The sequence below is a fragment of the Periophthalmus magnuspinnatus genome, chromosome 5 (genome assembly GCF_009829125.3).
Source record: "Periophthalmus magnuspinnatus isolate fPerMag1 chromosome 5, fPerMag1.2.pri, whole genome shotgun sequence".
Classification (NCBI taxonomy): Eukaryota; Metazoa; Chordata; class Actinopteri; order Gobiiformes; family Gobiidae; genus Periophthalmus; species Periophthalmus magnuspinnatus.
The window spans coordinates 25515906-25537527 of NC_047130.1; the positions used below are offsets into that span (position 1 = coordinate 25515906).

The window sequence follows — 21622 nt, forward strand, 5'->3', positions numbered from 1 at the left end:
TACGTGCTTTCTGTGTTTGAGCGTCCAGTTAGACCGCTGCGGATGTGAGGAGAAAGAGGAGGGGCTAGAGTACAGATGAGAGAAGGTGAAAGCGGGAGATGGCCTCTCCCAGCCTGCTCAGAGAGGGAGCGAGAGGGAGGGAGAGGGAGGGAGAGGGAGAGAGAGCGAAGGGAGGGAGAGAGGAGAGAGGAGAGAGGAGAGAGGGAGTGGAGCTGGCCGTGGTGCTGAAATGAAAGCAGGAGTACAGAGTGGAGTGAAGGATGCGTCCTGTTTGGAGCTCCTCACTACAGTCTGCAGAGCTACACCTAAGATGGCTGCCACGGGACTCTCCTTCAGACTGGGAGCTTTACTGGGGGCAGCACAGGATGTGTACATGGATCAGTTAAAATGTCTCATTGATCGTTCGTGGTTCACTGTGGGGTGGGAGGACCATAAAACACTCTTCATTTTCCGCCTGTGAGCTACACACATGTATTATCATCTCTTCTGGAGACTTAACTACTATCCAAATAGAAGAGAGTTTGTCTGTGTGTATGTTCAATTAGAGTTGGAAACATCAACCTGTAAGAGATTTTGTTGTGGGGATTTGGTCTTTGTTTTGAGTGGTCATGTGACTCTAAATCCTTGGCCAACAAAACAAATTAATCCATGCAGACCAAACAGTGCAATACAAGCATATATGAGGAAGTGGCAAAACACTGTCATTTGAGAATTTCTGTTTAATGAAAATCATGGTCAAAGAGCAGTACTTTGGATTTGGATTTCATACATCTTGATAAGAAATAACCAGTGCATTTGTCTCCACAGCTGGACTCATAACTCTTGATGACGTTTTATTTTGATTTGATGATTTACAGGCAACAGCAGAGTTAAAACAAGAGCCTGTCACACTGACAGCATTTTGCACTTTGCACTTTGACCTTTGATCCCCAACCTGGAGGTGATTTAAGTATATTGAGCCTGCTGACAGGCAATTACTATTTCTGCCTTTGGTTATAAAAGCATAAATTATCCTCCTGAGACCTGGCGTCCTCATATGTGGACAACACGTTCTTGGTTTGTCTAGGCCACAGTGCAAATTATTAGATGAAGAATAACAGCAACAATAACAGCAACAATGTAAATATATTATATATATTCATTTTTAACAGTTTAGAATTTTTAGAATATTTTATTTAATTTTTGGGGGGTTTTCTTCCTGCTCCTGTCTGCCGATCTTCACATGAGACACATTGTTCCAAGAGGCACAATTGTTGTTTCTCATTTTGCTTAATAAATAGTTTTTGCAAATCATTATTTAAATGTTTTATCAAAATGAGTAAAATGTCACATATGAGGACATTTGATTTGCATAATTTTTTCTCAGAAACTACATAATGTAAAAAGATAATTCTTTGTATTTAGACTCATCAGGTCCCAGTCAGCCCAAATAACAAAGAGAAATTAATAAAGCCTGTCATGCAAGAGCTCGGGTCTCAGGAGGTTATGACAAATAACACACTGCATCTTTTGTAAATATGAAAGTTCATTGTGACTGGTTTAAATGTGCCAATATTATTAACACCTGAACCTTTTATTTTATTATTACAATGTTATTTATTAAATAATATAATACATTATAATTTGCTCAAGTCAGTGCTGAACATTGGCTGATGGTTTACAGTTTTTGTTCTTTTGAATAATCATTATATTGATTCTTCTGATGGATTTATTGATTTTCCTGACTCTTGGACAAAGACAGGGTTATTTCATCTTGTGTTCTTCTCTGTGAGCTTTTGTCTTTCTGTTGTTGAACAATGAACGAGCATAAACAAACAGTCTTCATACATTTGTACACGCTCTGATCTGTTCTGATACTCTCTCTCTCTCTCTCTCTCTCTCTCTCTCTCTCTCTTTCTAATTCTTTCTCTTGTGCTGTACTCTTTTGTCTCTTTCACACACACACACATATAGTGCTACATATGTGAACATTGGCACATTCACCTTTGACAAAGCGTGACAGCTGAAGGAGCCCCCGCTCTTCACGTCGTCTTATTGTTATATTTTATTGTTCTTTACAGGCACTGATGTGTTTGAATGATGTTTTATACATGGTTCCACAAACATAATAAAAGTTACAGCTAATGGGTGTTGTACCGACCAAATTCAACCCCAAACTCAAACTAAATTCAATTGAATCAATTGATGCCAAAGTGAAAATGATGCTTTGCATTATCAGATATGTTATAGATATGTAGGAGAATATGTCATAACATGTATTAATGTAATATTGTTATCACTCATCGTTATTTCTTGACAGGTTGCCTATATAATATTGTATTGCTTTGCCTAGAATAATTTCTGTCTCTGCTGTCACTATATCACTCTTCGGGTTTTATTGGAAAGTACTTTTACTCATATTTATAGATGGATAGAAAAACAAAGGTATAGACTTTTTTGCAAAATAACAAACTAAATGTATTTATTAAATTTCATTTTAAACAATGAACTACCTATAACACTGACAGCCAACGCTTTCGCCAAGCCTAAACCAATCGAAGTAGCTTTTTAAAACCTGCTCTAACCTCAGCTGCAGGCCTCTCCAAACCATTTATACATGAATAATTGACTGACATGCTTCACCATTGCCTTCACAACAGTGTGTACACATTAAATCTTCATGTTCCTGGGTCCTACATCACAGCCCAGTTTTCTCATAATAAAATGCGCATTCAACAACAAATATGGCTTAAGAGCAAATCTAATGTGTTTGCTCTGAGTAAACCTTCCCAGCACGTCCTTGGACTCTTTTTCAGCGTTCTGTCAATTGTGTTTAATATTTGTTAGGAAACCAAACTTTACGGAAAATGGAAAGAAAATTATCCATCAACACAAAAACCAAGTAAACATTAAAAAATCATTATCCGACAGACCCCTGTGCGCCACTCCCACGGAGAAGAATAAGAGAATCAGCACGTACCACTGAAATATTAGCTATAAATTTGGACATTTATTTAAGATTAGTTTTGTTAGTTTAATTTATCGTTAGCCTACCTGTAATGTCACATCCTGGTTAGAACATTATATTTAACAAGACCGGACCGCAGAGCAATAACGACATCTTTGAACTCAGCTTGACCTCTGTGCACGATTCATTTTTAATCACACTTCTAATGTTAGTGTCGTCTTTACTGGGGATTTCAAAGGCAAACACAGATCTGACATTATTACCAAACAGCACCAGGAAATGTGCTGGTTTGGTCATGGTGTGATGTGTGTGTGTGTGTGTGGGGGGGGGGGGGGGGGGGGGGGTGAGTGCGATGTTGTGTGTCTCTAGGGAGTGACACAGGTTGTATATGTAAAGTACAGTGACGCACCAGACTGTACTGCACTGCACAGCCCAACCATCAAAACTACTGCATGATAATATATTCATGACTTCCCCTCTCTCTTCTTCTGCTTTTTCCAATCCACTCTCCCAGTCTATACGCACTGAACAGATAATGTTTAATTTATCTCATGTATATTCTTAAAGAGGGTATAGAAGAAATGTTTTATACAAGTGGATGTAGTGGAGATAAGGTGAAAGTAATACAATGTGTTTTAAAATATTTGTTTACTATATTACACTGATAAGATATAGTGAAATGTTGACTTTAAATAAATATTACGCTAGATTTTCTCATTTACTTATTTTATGCCGATCCAAAGCAATTCAAGATAATGAAATCTAGTTGAACCATGATCAAAAAGTGACACAATACATGTATTTACATTAATTACCTTGATGTGTGTGCCTTGAAGTGTTTTTATTTGGGGGTAGATTTAGATTTGTAGTGGTCCAGAGATATTCAATTCGATTATCAGAAGAGCCAGACTGGCAAATGTCCCGATTCCTTAGGGCCAGATAAATTATTTACAATTTGGCTACTCCCTAATCGTATATTTTTAACAAGTAACATAGGCCTGAGTAGTCTATCTTGTATCAATATTGTGTTGCAGTAGCAGCAGGTAGGGTAAATTGTCAGTAGTTTATAGAGGCATTGTTCATTGAGTAAGATATTTTCCTTTTTGGGTGTGTTTGTGCGTGTTTTGTCTTTATTTCTACATGCCACTGAAAGGGTGCTCTAACAGGGGTTTATTCCATTGTCTGTGTCATACTGCTGGGTAATTGTTATGTGAATGCCACTGGGCCAACCACAGCACTGGGTGAGGGTCCGTTGCTGGTAAAGAGGTGACACTGAACATACTTTTAGGGGGCACTGGATGGGTAGTCGAAGAGTGAATATGTGTAAATGCAAATCGGAGATAAGGCAAGACAAGGCAAAGCAAGTTTATTTGTACAGCCCAATTCTCACACAATGTAATTCAAAGTGCTTTACAGAATAAGAAAGACGTTAAAATCATGGTACAAACAATTTAAAGCATAAATAATCATCATGGAATTAACTTTAAAAGAGAAGAGGGCAAAATAAAAACCTTTCAGTCGTCTGCACAGCTAAACAGAAACATTTGGGTTCTGGATTTTAAAATTGTCAAAGTAGAGGCCTGTCTCACATCTTCAGGAAGACTGTTTCAAATTTTAGCTGCACAAAACTGAGACGCTGATTCTCCATGTTTAGTCCTGACTCTGGCACCAGCAGGAGGCCGGTCCCTGAAGTCCTCAGAGTGTGACATGGTTCATGTGTCACTAACATGTCAGATGTACGTTGGTGCTGGTCCAGGGAGAGACTTGTTCACACAGAGCTGCTTTAAAGTCTCTGAGCCACAGGAGCCAGAGACCTGAGCACAGGATTTATAGGCTTGTACTTCCTGGTTCTAGTCAGGACCTGAGCAGCAGCGTCTTACCACTCGTTTGGGGAGGCCAGTGAGCAGAGAATGGATAAGTCTCTCCACATCTGGTTTAGACAGTATACCTTTGATGCCTTGTTTTTTAGATGGTAAAAAGCCGTTACAAAAACAGTAGGGGAAAAATATGCTCTGTAATATAATCTATAATAGTATAATATATATGCCTTATATTTATGCCTATAATTTATTTTAGCCACAATTCATTCATTACCTATGGCCTCCTGCTCAAACTAAAACAAACCAGTTGAATAAATCTCAGTAAGACAAAAGTCATATTTTTACAAATATTGTTGGCCAAAATTACAAGTTGATTAGCAGTTGCCATAGAAACACATGGCCAATGAAAATCATTTTGTAAACCATGATTTATGACTGTTTACTTCCTGATTGATATTATTGTGTATTTTCTCTAGTATTAATCATTCATCTGGTTCGGTGTTAGTCACATTAGTGAGTTCAGAGGCTTTTATTACAAAGGGGATTCTAGGCAGAGCACACTCACACTCACACAGTGCCTCACAGCTTCTCTGGAGTTAGACTAGAGAGCTCTTTGAAATATTTAAATGCTGCAAGCGTTTTAATGTGAGATTGATGGAATAGGGTCAGCAATGCAGCTACTACAACAGGCTCCCTGAGAACCGGGGCCGTCACCCAACCAAATACTGTGGGATAACACTCAATACGGCATCACCAGGAATGCCTTTGGATCTAGGAATGAGCATGAGTAAGGAGCGGGGAGATTAGATACATGTAGGCAGAGGAGTAAATGTTTAGCAGATTAAGATGGTGATGCTGATATTGAGTTGTAGGAGCAAGAAGAAAATTACAAATACGATTCTTTTAACATAACAAGGTCAAAATGGGATTGTCCCTTAGTAAAAGGTTTTGTTTTGCCTTTAAGAGGGTTACTTAAGAGGGTTTTTATGGCAAATAATCAGCCTCTAGATTAATTCATATAATAACACAGGTTTTATGCAAAAGTGAGGAGTGGAGTGGGCAGAACATTCAGCTCAGAAATACAATATCTTTAGTGTGGTTAGGTTTATTATACAAGTTTCAGTGCAGCGACTACATGATACCCTCAGCCTCCAGAGGGACCCTGCACATTAAATTGGCACTTTTTTTTTTGCTTTGCTGTTACAACTAGATATTATGTGAGAAGGGTGAAGCACTTTGCCCAAGGACACAACATAAGGAACCAATCCTACAAACCCTACACCTTAATAAGTCACAGAGGATTGTAGTTGATTGTAGATAATGCCTCACAGGAAAAGCCAGAAGGTACAAAAGGGAAGTTTTAGTTATATTCTGTTGTATTCCACACAGTTGTCTTAAAGATTTTATTTGGATTTCAGCCCCTGGGCTTAAGTCATTTGAGGTATAAAAACAACTGTGTAAATCCTGCATTGGAACATCATAATTGTAGCATAAACTACTTGTTTGTTTTTTGTTTTTTTTTCTTATACAGAGCAGATGATGCTAGAATAGACTTCATCAATAATGCAGGGAGAGTCTGGAGTCTTAAACATGCTGAAAACCTCATAGCGGTTAGTCCAGACCTGCTTTAGACTCTCTATCAGACACAAATAGGTTTAATCTCACCATTAGCTGCAGTGGATCAGATTTTTAGCCTATTGTGCACTCTGACAAAAGAGACGTTTGACAAATGGACTAGAAATCAAATCCAAAAAGGGCTTGATGACTGCAGCGCCAATGATTTTCTACATAAGCAGCACGGATGTGTACTGCCCTCTAGTGGACGAGCAGTGATTTATTATTCACAGGTAGGATGTTCTATAGTTACAACATACAACATCATTTAGTTAAAAAAAAAAGTCATGTTGGTACATGTCCTTACAGTAGTAGAGGTATCCTGGTAAGCATATCTGAGCTATGGTATTTTGAAGTAACTATGAGAAAGATTACATTGCTAACATAACAAATACAAACCTCAGACATGGTCCACACTTCACATTATATGATCATGTATAAAGCAAAACGGTTCACCTCACTTGAACCACTGGAGAAAGTTATGGAGTGCTGAGATATGACTGTGCCTCCTCTGTCGGTTTTCCAATCTGCTCCTGCTGAAAACAAATGATGATTGGTTAATTTGTCATTAGCGTGGAAGGGCTGCCTGGGGAGTTTCAGGCAATTATAAAAGCTTTGTTGTTTCATTCAAGACACACTACTTTCAGAGTCATTTGTGGCTTCCATCTGGTGTAAAAATGATGTCTTGTCTTATACCAGAACTTTGCAGGGTTCAAAAAACTTTCAGTAGTGTAAGACTAACTTTTATTTCAGACATAAACAAACAACATTTTAAAAACAGAAAATACTTAAACTGAAGCTGTTTTAGAACATTAGTCTAATGAAGTACCATTTTCAAATTGACTGATTTACAATTAAATATCTACAGTCTGCAGTGCACTATGCAACTTTTGTGCTGGGGAGTCCTCTACCTCATGTCTCCATGTTATTGCCTTGTCTACAATGTTCCGCATTGTGGCATTGAACTTACCTACCTTGCATATATTCATTTACAGGTAAAAGAAACTTGAATTGTTGCTATGAATGGAGTCACCTGTTACACAACTCAGCCTGGTGGTGTTTCCATAAAGATCATTTTAATGCCACACTGTGGGAATGTCTAGACAAAGCAATAACATTACCATGGAGATACGAAAAGTTACATAGTGCACCTTTAAATATGTCTTAGAGTCCATAAGTTTTTTCTTATGTAATTGTGGTTTTATGTTCTCTAGTTGTTTACATCAACCACTTTAGAACCAGAGTGGACTATAAAAAGTGACTCCTTTACTGTAAATGATGGCTCTAATGTTCATACGATGGAAAAGTAACGGCACTTTTATTATCAGTTTGAAAACCCCATAAAGTATTGTTGAGTATTACACTGGCCTTGAGCAGTTTACAACATCACACTGCAGAATTCAACAATAAAACAATGGAAAAAGTTAGTGCAAAAATATTTCACCAACATAACTTCACTGGTGCATAAAGGTATTTTATATGGTATTTATTATATATTCATCACATTACTGGAATGTACTTTAGTGATAAATATTTGCCTCTATGTCTCCTGTTTCTTTCACCTTTGTGTCAAGTTTGTAGCGGCAAATGACCAGCAGAGGGCGGCACACAACTTCAGACTGTCACTTTTTTACCATCAGAAAATGTGTGTTTTTGTTGGGACATTGAAAAATTATTATTACAAATGTATTATATAGGTTTGTGTAACTTTTATTAAACTTTGAGAAATTATAAATGAAATTAAAAAGGTTCAACTCAATCTGGCAATAAATATAGTAATACACTCAAATATTTAAAATTCGCCTAGATTAAGAGTAACATTAGAAATAACATAATATAATTGAGAAAAATGTATTTAATTGTACTTTGCTACGATATATATATATATTTAAAAAAAAAAAAAAAAAAAAAAGAAATTAGACACCAGTCCACCCTCCTCCTTGTTTGGCTCTAATGTGGTAGTACGAGCCCCCTCCCTCTTCGATTTGTACAAACGCTGCTCCTCTTCCTCTTTTTCTTCTTCTTCTTCTTCTTCTCTCCATCCGCGCTTTCACAACTGATGACCAGCCCAAAGGAACCAAAAGACTGAGGAACTGTACCCCATATCAACACTTTAAATGTGTATGGTAATTTTTGCTCCGGTAAGTTCATTTTTTTTTACTTTTTTCATTGTTCACCCACAGCTGATGTACCTGTTTTGCCATCTTGCTGCGATCTTGAGTAAAGTATTATCTTCAGTGTTTATTTTGCACGTTTTGCGCGTGGAGAGCTGTTGAACGTTTAATGTAAGAGGCTCTTAGAGGTTTGTGAGTGACTGCCAGGAGAGCCTCTAGAGCACACTAAGCTTCACTCACATTTTCCTCTTTTTAATTATTCACATTTAGTATTTTCAACAAATAGCCCATAATGCTGCATAACTAGACTATATATGTATGGTGTAAATAATTAAATATACTTACAATTCAAACAGTAAAGTCTTTTTCTAATTGATACAGAACCAGCTATCACAATGACAAACAAAGTGCATTTCGGTTGACCACACCTCAAGTTGTAGTTTAAGTGGGACAATTGGGCAATGTGGGTGTACTTGATGAATTTAAACTTATAAAGACTGATGAAAGAACGCAGGAGTTTCAATGTTTATCCGTAAAACACAGGTATAGAGCTTGGAATAGCAACTGATCCTGATTTATATAAGCCAGGACATCAAAAAGTATTGTTTTGTCTAGGAATACTTATGTTATCATGTTTTCTATGCAAATATCATTATATACTATACTATACTGTACTGTACTATACAATTCTGATATACTATTTATATTTTTCTGTACTTTTTAAACACCATGCACCTCTGTTATTGATGATGATGTCTGTAGATTTTTGCAGTGTGCGCATTTGCAACATGTGGAGGCTACTATGGTCATCTCCAGGTTAAAGTGGACTGTGCTGAGCGAAGGCAGAGCAACCACACCATCAATATTGACTTCAGCTATCCATTCAGGTAACAAGACTATTTATCTCATTTGTTAGTTTGTTATTATTCAGACAAGAGCATTTTTCCTGTTGGCTACCATTTAATTGAATATCACGAATACAGTCATGCATTAGAGATTAGACAAGTGTTAAGTTCAATGAAAGTAAACATCTGTAAATAAAGCTGACAAGAAAAATGCAACCGTTTCCAAATATGTCGATTAAGGACTGTAACAGGACTACCTCCCTCACAAACCGTCTCTAGTCTAATGATGCAGGGAGACATTTTGTACTTGGGGGATTTCAAATTGGGGTGACCTCCTGTTCTGCTGCACAGCTTCCTGATTTTAAATTGGGCAATCTTCAAAGGCGCTGGTGGCTCTGATGTGCGGTCATGTGGTCCGCCATGTTAATTCTGTGGTTTCTAGCTGCACTTGTAAGAGCACTTAGCGAATATACGACCGGGTCATATCTGTCTGTTTGAGATTAATGAATTTAACGTAGTTCCGAGGAGCGGCGGTCAGCCTTACGGTTTAAATAAGCGGTTAAACGCGTGAATGCAGTATGGTGCAGCAGTGTGGTCGCCCCCTGTGTTTAGCCCCCCAGTGGCAGTGTCAGAGCAAAACAGGGGTGCAATTAGCAGCTCATTTGACGTGACAACACTCAATTTAAAAGCTAGCATGCATTATAGTGGCCTCATTGAGTTCTGTGCTGAAAAGTCAACTGTAGATTTATTTGCACAGATGAAATTGCAACATGTGGGCTAAAAGTATTTACAGATGGAGGGGGGGCAGCTCAGATGAATATTGCTGTTGAAATCCAGATTGATGTTGTAAAGCAAGTTCTAAAGTGTAGTCATAAATCGAAATTATCATTCAGCTTCTCTGTATTTACCATTTGGATATTTCACGCCAAAATATCGTACAATTAATAGGTAAAACAATAAAGCGTATCTACATTTCAGTACATGTAGGCCTATGACGTTAACAGTGCCTGAAATATTTAAGAGCATTGAATCTAATTTAAAAGACACAATATGTAACTTTTTAGACCAAAACAGGCCAAAATTTTGTTTTTTATTGCACAGAAAGAAAAGAAAAAAACATTGAAAAACATGCATTGTTACTGTCTCCACACTCTTATTTGGCCTCCTCCTGCTTGTTACCATGGAAATGTGGTTCCTGTGGCTTTTAATTTTCTATTTCTATGGAATCATGATGTGCCACCGCCAGAAAGTTACAACCTTTACATTTTTATTTGAAATAAATACTGTTAGATCAATACATTTGTAATAATTTTGTTTTTCCAGTAAAAGTCAATTACCAGTAATTTTCATTCAGAGATTTAACATCACAAATCCAACATAAGTGGCCTTCTTTGCTGTAAGCCAAATGTCAATAGAAATGCATTAGCCGGAACACTATAAAAAGCAAATAAAAGAGCTGTGAAACAACCGCATACTGGTATTTTTCAAATGCAGTTATAGTCCGAAAATGTCCATTGGTTTCACATTAATCTAATAAGAATTGCATGAGCACATTCACAATTTCTATATAAAATGTGCTACTTTAAGAATGGGTAAATGTTCAGAGAAGTCATACTACATTTTGTATAATAATTAAGATGTAGTCTACGTCGCATTTCTTCTAGATTTTACACCTGATTTGTCATCCACCTTTGATACCGTTGCTTTTCCTTACAGACTGCAGCAGGTGCATTTCAGAGCCCCGCTGTGTGAGGCCAGGAGACATGAGGTCTACTTCCTGGATGGGGATATGTCGGTCTCGGCCCAGTTCTTTGTAATGGTGGGGGTTTTTGCATTTCTCTACTCACTCCTGGCAACGGTGGTGTACGTCTTCTACCAGAATTCATACCTGAGGAACAACCGTGGTCCTCTTGTGGTCAGTCTCTTCTCATGTTTATTTTGGCTGACGTAGGTGCATTTTTTTGCCTTATGGTCACTTTCAAGCATGGTTTTCTATATTTTATCTAAACAACTTGGTCAAAAATAGGGATATCTGGGTCATTTCTTTTATAAAACTGGGATAAATCACTGACTTTGGATAAATCTACTGGGACAGGGGACTCAGGGCTCCAAACTGGGACTGTCCTGGGTAAATAGGTCTGGTCACCTTACTGAACTATCACAATCTAACTGCCCCCAAACTCCCCCTCGTATTTCTAGTCTCTCCTATCCTTGTCTTGTCAAAGCCTTATTGATGTCTCTGATTCTTGTGAAGGATTTTGTGGTGACCGTGGTCTTCTCCTGCTTGTGGCTGGTGAGCACATGCTGTTGGGCGAAATCGCTGTCTAACGTCAAAAATGCTACAAACCCGACCCAGGTGTTATTGCTGATCTCAGCCTGTAGAGCTCCCGAAAACAAATGTACTGTCACACAGGAGCCACGCTGGGCCCGCCTCAACACCTCTGTGGTAAATATGAACTCTCATACTTTTTCATGGGTTTCAACTTGATCATTTGAATGGGAGAATGTTTTGTTTTAATTGTTTTTCATCATTTTGAAAACCATGATTAGTTTCTTTTGTATTAGACAGTCTACAGTCCAGTCCAAACATTCCAAACATTTAGCTGAAGTACAGGTTTTAAATATATTATTTGGACTAAAAATGTTGTGCCCTTAATCTCTCTCTTTTTTTATTCCACAGCCAAAAGAATGTGCAAATCACCACTTACTACATTAAATTAGTTTTGTGACCTTAGGTGAATAACGGAGCTACGTCTGAGCTTCTGAGACTCTGCAGATGAGAAAAACTAGGGATAAAGTTGTAATCTAATTAAGATTTGGATATTAAATAGAGTAATGCTTTTGTTAGGTCATATACGATCCAAGAATGATGCAATACAGAAACTATAAGAAACCATTCAATGATTGTCACAATATCAGCTTTTATTATCACAAGTTTTGAGATGCCTTGACCAAACAGCAGTCAGATGACATCCTGTTTTTTCCTTAAAAAGCATTGTCCAGTACATATAATAAAAAATAAATAAATAAAAAATCTAGTATAGCACTTTACATTTTGCCTTTTTTTGGAGCATCAATGTCACTGATAGCGCCTTTAAGACTTGAATAATCAAGACTTGAATTAAAACATCCTGACCTCCTTAGACTCAAATGACCTGTGTTTTGTTTATTTGGAACATTTCATCACTCTGAAATCCAGGGCTACTGTTCCTTTATTTAAAGGTGTCCCATGTAACTTTTCTTGTGGATGTCCCGCCATTCTTGATCTGTTTAGAAAGAACCACAGTTTGGCATTAAACTTAACTCTTTCTAAGGACACAACCAAGTGACAAGTGAAAGACCACACGGCTCACAGAATGCATACTTTTTCTATGTATTTTTGAGCCTTAAAAATACCCATAGTGGATTTAATGCATGACAGAAAAGTTTAAAGATACTGTGGAACATTCCAAGAAACATTCCAAGTGACGATACTACATCATCATGGGGAAAATTTACGTTTAAATGTGTAATCGCTCCATCACCTCTTTACTCCTTTGTGTGCGCAGGTCTTTGGCTTTGTGAATCTCATTCTGTGGGCTGGAAACATTTGGTTTGTGTTCAAAGAGACAGGCTGGTACAAGAGCGGCCAGAGATACCCGACCAGGAGCGCCTCTGGGAAACGTGCCAGTGAGATGAGGCAGAGGCTGTACAGTGAGAGCAGCTTTGAGCAGCCGGATGACTTTGGACCACAACCTTTCAGACAAGACAGTTTCAACCAGCCCCGACTGGAGCCGTACATCCAGGCCCGAGAGCTGCAGAGGCAGTCCAGTGTACACCAGAGCCCCTTCAGTCTACCGCAGACACATGTGGGAAAACCAGCTGGCCATGAGAGAGACAGTAAGGTCAGGACAAAGGGGCCAGTCATTTTTGTCAATGAGATGTAATTTAGACAACATATGATTATTTACAGTGCGGAACTAGTATTTTCAAGTAATTGTTTTCTGGTAATGGTTTTAGGACAAAATATCCGTGCAATATATGAAATGTGTCTCCATTATTTGTTATACGGCTACATACAATTTGAAGGAAGTAATGTTCTTGGTACGAATGCAGTATTTTTCCATGTTGTGTGTTCTGAAATCCAGTTGGCCAAGTAATAATTGTTTTTAGTATGATCATATCTGAATGAGTAAAAAAAAGAATTGATTTTTGCTATTTTGATTGCTGTAATTGGAGATGAAAGAAAGACAAGGAGGAATGTACAGGAATCACTGAGTATTAATTAGATCATAATCAAGTAATGGCAAATTTAAGCAGTATTTGTGTTGGTTAAAAATCACTTACTGAATCAATACATGTCTGATATTTAGAAGCTTGTTAGTGTTTACGGGGACAGTGTGAGAGGCCAACTGGATAATCCTCGATCCTGTCTAAGGCACTTAACACAACACCAGCTCACACTTCACTGGTGTCGTGGCAGCGGTTAAGCTTCAGACTTGATGCTTGGTTCTCTAAGAGTCATCCTACATCCCACATGAGAGGATATATGAGGGTGTGGTTTTTGTGTAGTTTCAAAATGTATTATTCTAAAAAAAAAAAAAAAAAAAAAAGCTAATATTGTTTTTGTGTTTTGATTTAAATAAACTACTTTTGTTTTATTGGGGGGACTTTAATATTTGTATTGATTAATTGATTATATATAATGTAATGCACTGTAATGATATGATTATTATGATATGATTTTGAAAAAGTTATTGTTATCTCATCATGTTCATTTTCAAATACTCTCAAATGTATCAGATCAGAGTAAATGTAAGTTTGTTGTTAAGCTTTCTCTCCATTCAGCCTCTGTAATGTGAGGGGTAAATAGAACAAAAAGGCTTTCTCTGTGCCCCTGACAGAGCCTAAGCACATGCAGGTGTCCATGCCAAACGCTTTGAAGCAAATTACAGAGGACGGGCCAACGGCATGACAATTAGGTCAGGTTATCAGCGGGAAATAAAGGGTTACGTCATTGCATGGGTGGCTTATCAGCTCCTCAAGAGGACTGCATTTACATATAATTATTACTTAAGGCTTTAACCTATATTTATGTGTAAAAGTGAGCTGCGAGCTATGGGTGTTACTTGCCCGGGAGCACGTGTAGTAACATTATGTTCGCTCAACTGAGGCCAAAACACTGGGCAGTTCTGTGTAGAAGTCACTAGGGGGCACCAGTCACCTGCCACCTGCCCCTCACCTGTGGATGAATTCCTAGTAAATCTATGAACGGGATGGGCAGACAGAGCTGGAGGTAAGCTTCTTAGTACGTGTGTGTACTACATAGTGATCGAATATGTGCATCAATAAAACTAAGACAGTTGCATATAGAGCCTAATCTGTGCTCTGAGTCAAATACATGTTATACTTACGAGAAAGAGTGTCCTGAGGCTTTTACATCAGACCTGAGTGTCTTCAAAGTATGCTTGGAAGTCATCATCAGTATCATGATAAGTTGTTGTTTAAAGGTGCACTGTGTAACTTTTCTGGTGGAGGGTGAGGTAATATTGCTTTGCCTGGCATGCTCAACATTATTGCATTAAACTTATTGCACTGAGGTGTTTTTAATTGTTTTCTTTTTTACTGTGAGTGGGCTGCCTCACATGATCTATAACCTAGAGTCTATGTAACTAGAAAAATTACACAGACTCTAGAGACTTTAAGTTACTCATTTTGTAAATCAAAATAATTCATATATAACATTTCCTGCCTATAACAGAATCACAGTAGTGTCACAGTAAGGAGTACTGTACAATATGCACTTTCTTCTTAGTTCCATGGTCAAGACTAAATGAAGCATATCAGATCTGTGCACAACACTACACCAGCAAAAACAGAAAGTTATCAACAATGGATCATATTTATCAGGCCTATTATAACTGTTCAATCTCACTGCATCTCACTATAATCCTATAAACCTTCTTTTGCTATAAAACCTACCTGGACAATTGAGGGACAAATAAATAATGTCTTCAGTGCTATAAACTGATCTGATCTTTAGGACATGCTCCTCAGTGTCATCATATAAAAAGTAGATATAAGGCTTAGGGCCTACTAAGGCCTACTTTACTTAGGCATTAGGCCTGGCATACTTTCAAACTCTACAGGTTATCCTGTGTTACATTGGGTGTATTTGTTTGTTTTGTATGTGTCTATAGTGATTCACGGTGATCAGGAGGAGTCATAAAAAATATTCTAACACCTGCCAAAAAATGCTAAAATAATTCAATTAAAGTCTGTCTTGTGAAAATGGTAAATGGCAAGTTGTTTGCAAAAAGGATTAGCCACACTGACGTGCTTCTCTTAAGACAGTATCCTGTTCTAATTCTCTGCGCCTCTCTCAAATATAGTTTTAAACTATGTCTTATAGATTATTCCTTTGTGTTTTCAGACTATATGAAGATGCAAATCAAATACATATAATTAAATTACATTGAGGTCATAGGTCCTATGTAATATATCATTGCTCTTTATCTAAAAGGTGGCTATGAAACTATAAAGCAGGAAAATGAAGACACACAACAGTGTTTCTTTTCATTGCATGCAGGATTTATCTATTGACCCTAATATTTTTTTCATTTTTTTCATTGAATGTACATAAAAATTACACTGGAAGCCCAGCAGGACACATGCGCTCCACACAAGTACATGCACACAGCTCTGGGGATGACACTTCCACAGTGTGACTGTAGAGTTTGTGTGTCGTCACCAAAGCTGCACATTGAGTCGTGGCTCATTCACACATACTTTGTCTCATTTACACTGCACATGTACACAGGCCAGTATTTACATTTACACAGGTAACAGACGAAGAGTTCATTGTGTTGTTCCCTCTCCAATCCCCGAATCCCTTTCCATTTGGCAACAGACTTTCTTCTGGGATCTTTGACAGTCTGGAAGCCATTGTTAAAAATGTCCAGAGGTTTGATGTTATAAAGATATTTAAGAGACAGAGGACACTTCTGTCTTGCTTGCAGACACTGAGGTCTCATCATCAACCATGCCTCCCATACCAACTGCACTGAGCATGCAATTACGGAACTGAAAAAGTGAAAATAGAAACATATTTCATTCATGAAAGCTTTCAACAAAAAAGGGAGAGCCGTTGTAATGGACAAAGACATACCTGTTTGTTCATGAGCACATAGATAACAGGGTTGTACAGGGCTGAGCTCTTGGCAAAGAAGGCAGGGAGAGCAGCAGTCAAAGCAGTGAATGCAGCTCCCTTGTTCATGAAGATCCATCCAGCAAAGGTGGCATACGGAGTCCAGGCTACCAGGAAGCCCATGACCATCAGGAAGCACATGCGGGTCACCTCTTTCTCTGCTTTCTGAGTGGAGGCTGAGTCCTGCTGCTGGGCTGCAGCCTACAGTTCACAAACATTAAGACCTTTGTTAATCTTGAGTGATACATGAAAAAACTAAAATATAATTCAGAGTATAAAATCTATTACTTACAGCTTTCACAGTGAGCACAAGGCTGCCATAAGTGAAGAAGATGAGGAAGACGGGGATGAAGAAGTGCACCACAAACATGTAAATGACGTAGGATTCATTGTTGAAGCCTGGGGCCAGAGTGTAGTAGTCAGGTCCACATGAGCACTGCATGCCCTCAGGGAGGTATCTGTGGAAGCAAAATTTTATTATTTCCTTCTTTTTTATTATCTTGAAGTTTGATTCAACTTGATATTTACCTGGACCATCCAAAGAGAGGAGGAGCAGCACAAGCCAGAGCCATGATCCAGGTGAAGGCGACTCCAACAGCAGCGTGGGTTCCGCTAAACTTGAAGCTTCCCATGGGTTTGCAGACAACGATGTACCTCTCCACAGCCAGCACGACCAGAGACCAGAGAGCCACTTCACCTGAGCAGAGGAAAGACAAGGAGACCTATGGATTCAATCCACTGTAGCCATTACAGTCTCTACTGCATCTGTAAACCTGTCTAACTTACCTCCTAGTGTGGCCATGAAACCCTCCACAGCGCAGAGAGTAGGTCCCATGATGAAGTAGCCGTTCATCGCAGAGGTGATGGTGATGGTGAAGCCGAAAGCGCACATGATGAGACCAGCCACAGCCAGGTTGACTAGGATGAAGTTCAGGGGCTGTCGCAGTTTCTTGTTCTGGAAGGTTACCAGCAGAGTCAGGCCGTTGATGGGGGTGCCAGTGCAGATGAGGAAGAACATGTAGAATGCCAGCAGCTTGTAGATCATGGGGTCAACCATATAATACTGAGGAGCTTCAAAAGGACTCCTGACAACCCCTGTCCTGTTGGAAAAGGGGATGTAGAAGTTTTTTCCCTCTGTGCCATTTGGCTCATAGCCTCCGTCCCAGCCCATCTTTGGTCGTCTAAGTTGGCTGTAGTCAGCTGTGGTGTGAACCTGGAGGTGTCTAAGCTCTGCCTGAGGTGTCTGTTGTTATATACTCTCAGTTTTATCCGCACTATGAGATTAGTGAATTGGCTAAGAGGAAACGGGTCACTCACGTAAGACTAATTATTTACTTTAGAAAGAGGCCAGTCACTAAGTCTAGGGTCACAGGAAGCATGTCTTTGTCAATTCTAGGCTAACATCAAATTATGAATTGTTTCAGACAGAAACTGTAAAATAAAATATAATTAATAAATAAAATAAATAAGTAAATAAAAATAAATAGTCACTTAAGCATGCCATGCAACTTGAATTATATTAAGTTGGGAGCTATATAGAAAGCTAGAAAAATATTACAAAAATCAATATTATAACAAATACAAAAACAAGTTTTGCTTTATTAAGAGACAGTGCTGCAAATAAAAGTGAATCTATTTTTTTATTTTTTTTTTTTTACAAATCAAACTTCTTCAGTGATGTGTTATCAGCCAACAATATTAAGAAATACATTTGCCTTTAAACAAATCAAGAGCAGTTATGCAGTGGCTCATCAGTAGAGCTTCAGCACATATGCAGCATTGTGAGTTTAAGTCCCAACTTTAACAGTTATCGTCCTGGCTTTTGCCCCATTGCGGCCTTTGAGCAGAGATATCTTATAGTCACATTAGTTTGATAACTCTGCTCTTTGCCTTTTAAAATAAGGTTGTTTATCTTAACAAGCTTCTATACAGTGTGCCACTTATCCATACTTTTCTGTGTACAATAACCATACATAATATATTGTGCATAATGCCGCTTCTTGTTACTGTTTTGACCCTATTGGACGATATACCGAAAAAGTCACTATGGCACTAATCTTCAGGATGTATAGTTATAATAGAGATCTCCTGTATTTTCTCACAATATCCTTATAATCAGGAAGGAATTATTTGCCTGAAACCCATGAATATTGAGAGAATCATATTAAATTTACCCAGATAGTGAGAGATCCTGTTATATTTAACATCTTTTCATTTCCATAAGAAATTTCATAGACGTAGTATTGTATTGACAGTTTACTCCTTTTATATTTGTCAGAGAATGAAGATCGTTTTCTATTTGGATAGGCTGCAGGGTTTGTAAAGCTTAAGGAGGATCATGGCATCTGTTCCTAAGGTGACAGTAAGCTTTGCCTTCTCACAGCCAAGCAATGTAAAAGTAATCCAATCAAGTTTCAAGTCGCACCTTGGGGTGAGCTATTTTATGAACTCCCTATGACGTATGTGCACCGTCTTGATTGTAAGTAGACACAGAGCGGCCTATGTTATCTCTGGGAGACTGTGTAGGGTAGATAAATAGATGCATGCATTTTCTGGTCTTAGAAACTTGCATTGCTCTTTAAGATTGTTCCATGTAATTATAAGCTTCTTAATTCCCGTTGAGATTACGGATTTAATTTGTTTTCTTCACTACATGTAAATAATGTACTTATAGTTTCGGAAGTGAAATCCTTTGATTGGGATTAGCAGGTCTTCTCCGGACTTCACTGATCTAGATTAAGAGTTAATTACTGACCTCCTGTGCAGCACCTCACAATCCTCTAATCTAATTCCGACAGCAGAAGGTATATAAAAAAGACAGACTACAACTACTACAGTCTTTTTACACCAATGACTACGGGAGATGCACCAGAGATACTTGTGGACAATAAAACCTAACGACCAAAGGCTTTGCGCATAATACTTGACTGAGATTATTTTTCATCTATGTGGTGATTTGCAGTGTGGGTTTATTTTTTTCCTTCTGTCTGGACTTCTGCTGCAACTAATGTTTTTGACAACCAAGATGCAACAACATCCAAGGAAATACATAGGCTACTACTTGGTTGATTTTGGACCGATGGACTCATTTTATTAAGCACCTTTGTATTGCAGTTCCCCATTTTTAAAAGATGGATATTTTTTTTGTTTCTTTGGCAGAAAAAAGGACCAAAGCTGAAAAAGATTACAATGTGCAATAACACCTTTGCTGTCTGTATTCAAATCATAATTCTTAGAGCTTCATTAGCTATCTATTCATAATAAGAACTTTAAGTAGAGTTGACAAATCCATAAAAGCACATAGAACACTCCATAATATCACTTGTATAACACATCACTTGTATAACACATAGCCTACACCTTTTATCTCCATTTGCTGTTACCAAATTGACAACTACTTTTCCTGTGGTCCTCCTCTTAGGATTCAGAGTGAAGAAAATTTGTAGTGAAAAATGCTTAAAATGTCTCCTGTAAACTGTAAACTGAAACCCATCAACATGATAAATATTGATACAAAATACTGGAGACTGTGGAATCTTTACACTAAGACATGAGGCACAATCTCTATGATCAATATCTGAAATGAATACAACTATTTTAAAATAAATAGATATGAATTATTACTTCATGAAAATAAATGAAAAATCTGGAAATCTTTGCAATAATTAAAGAGCAAGCTATAGTAACATAAGTATTACTGCTACTGCAAATGTTACAGTACTACTAGTCTCACTATTTACCAATACAGTACAATAAAGTCATCATGAAGTAAATATTACATAACTCTCTTCAGTTGGTTTTAAACAATGATGACTGTCAGTTCACAGCAAGTTCCAACTTTGTTATGTACCTCAACAGATGAAAACGAACAAACTAAACAAGTTTCAGGGATTGACTAGAAATGTTATATGGACAGTATTAATCCATAACCTTTTTTACTGTAATACACATGTCATTACATTTGGCTCAGTATTGGCAGCATTCAGCTGCTCTTCAGACGTACAGGCGTCCATAGACATACAGTTATGCAGTTCGTCACAGGGCAGTGTTTTCTTTGTCCTGGAGAGCAAAGTGAGTATAGTGTGGAGAAAAAAATCCTGTCAGCTCACAGAGATTTAAATTGTGAACTGCAAAGAGAAATAATCAATAATTATGTCCAACTAATTTGTAAGGTCCAGATTGAAAGTGAATCTGTGTATATGTGTGTAAATACTGGATAATACAAACACATATGGCAAATGTAACAATGCAACATTGTATTCATCTATAGATACTGAAGGTCTGATCAATTATTATTATTATTATTATTATTATTATTATTATTATTATTATTATTATTATTATTATTATTATTATTATTATTATTATTATTATTATTATACAGTCCATAAATGACTTTTGCACACCTTAAGGATATGCAATAATGGTTTTATTATATATATATAAAGAGAGAGAGAGACAGAGAGAGAGAGAGAGAGAGAGAGAGAGAGGGAGGGAGAGGCAAGGCAAGTTTATTTGTATAGCACAATTCGTACACAAGGTAATTCAAAGTGTTTTACAGAATAAGAAAGACATTAAAATCACACAAATCAAAACATAAATAATCACAAATAATCATCATAAAATTACCATTAAAGGAGAAGAGGCAGAATAAAAACCTTTCGGTCGTATGCACAGCTAAACAGAACCATTTTGAGCCTGGATTTAAACATTGTCAAAGTCGAGGCCTGTCTCACATCTTCAGGAAGACTGTTCCAAGTTTTAGCTGCATAAAACTTAAACACTGATTCCCCATGTTTAGTCCTGACTCTGGGCACCAGCAGGAGGCCGGTCCCTGAAGTCCTCAGAGTGTGAGATGGTTCATATGGTACTAACATGTCGGAGATGAACTTTGGACCTAGGCCATGGAGAGACTTATACACAAGCAGAGCTGCTTTAAAGTCTATTCTTTGAGCTACAGGAAGCCAGTGCAGAGACCTGAGCACAGGACTTATGTGCTCATACTTCCTGGTTCTAGTCAGGACCTGAGCAGCAGTGTTCTGGATGTTCTGTTCTGTGTTAAGGCTCGTTTGGAGAGGCCAGTGAGCAGGACGTTA

General features: G+C 37.9%; 2 protein-coding genes across 2 annotated transcripts; one reads left to right on the forward strand and one right to left on the reverse strand.

Moving 5' to 3' along the window:
- Positions 1-8453: 8453 nt before the first annotated feature.
- synprb (synaptoporin b) lies at positions 8454-13266 on the forward strand. Its single transcript, XM_033966132.2, has 5 exons — positions 8454-8522; positions 9258-9382; positions 11057-11255; positions 11595-11786; positions 12889-13266. Exons 1-5 carry the CDS (start codon positions 8499-8501, stop codon positions 13264-13266), a joined length of 918 nt encoding a protein of 305 aa, XP_033822023.1. The 5' UTR covers positions 8454-8498.
- Positions 13267-15912: 2646 nt separating this feature from the next.
- Positions 15913-17734, reverse strand: LOC117370656 (green-sensitive opsin-like). Its single transcript, XM_033966133.2, has 5 exons — positions 17313-17734; positions 17055-17223; positions 16819-16984; positions 16488-16727; positions 15913-16402 (listed from the first exon to the last, which is right to left on the reverse strand). Exons 1-5 carry the CDS (start codon positions 17695-17697, stop codon positions 16304-16306), a joined length of 1059 nt encoding a protein of 352 aa, XP_033822024.1. The 5' UTR covers positions 17698-17734; the 3' UTR covers positions 15913-16303.
- Positions 17735-21622: the final 3888 nt, after the last annotated feature.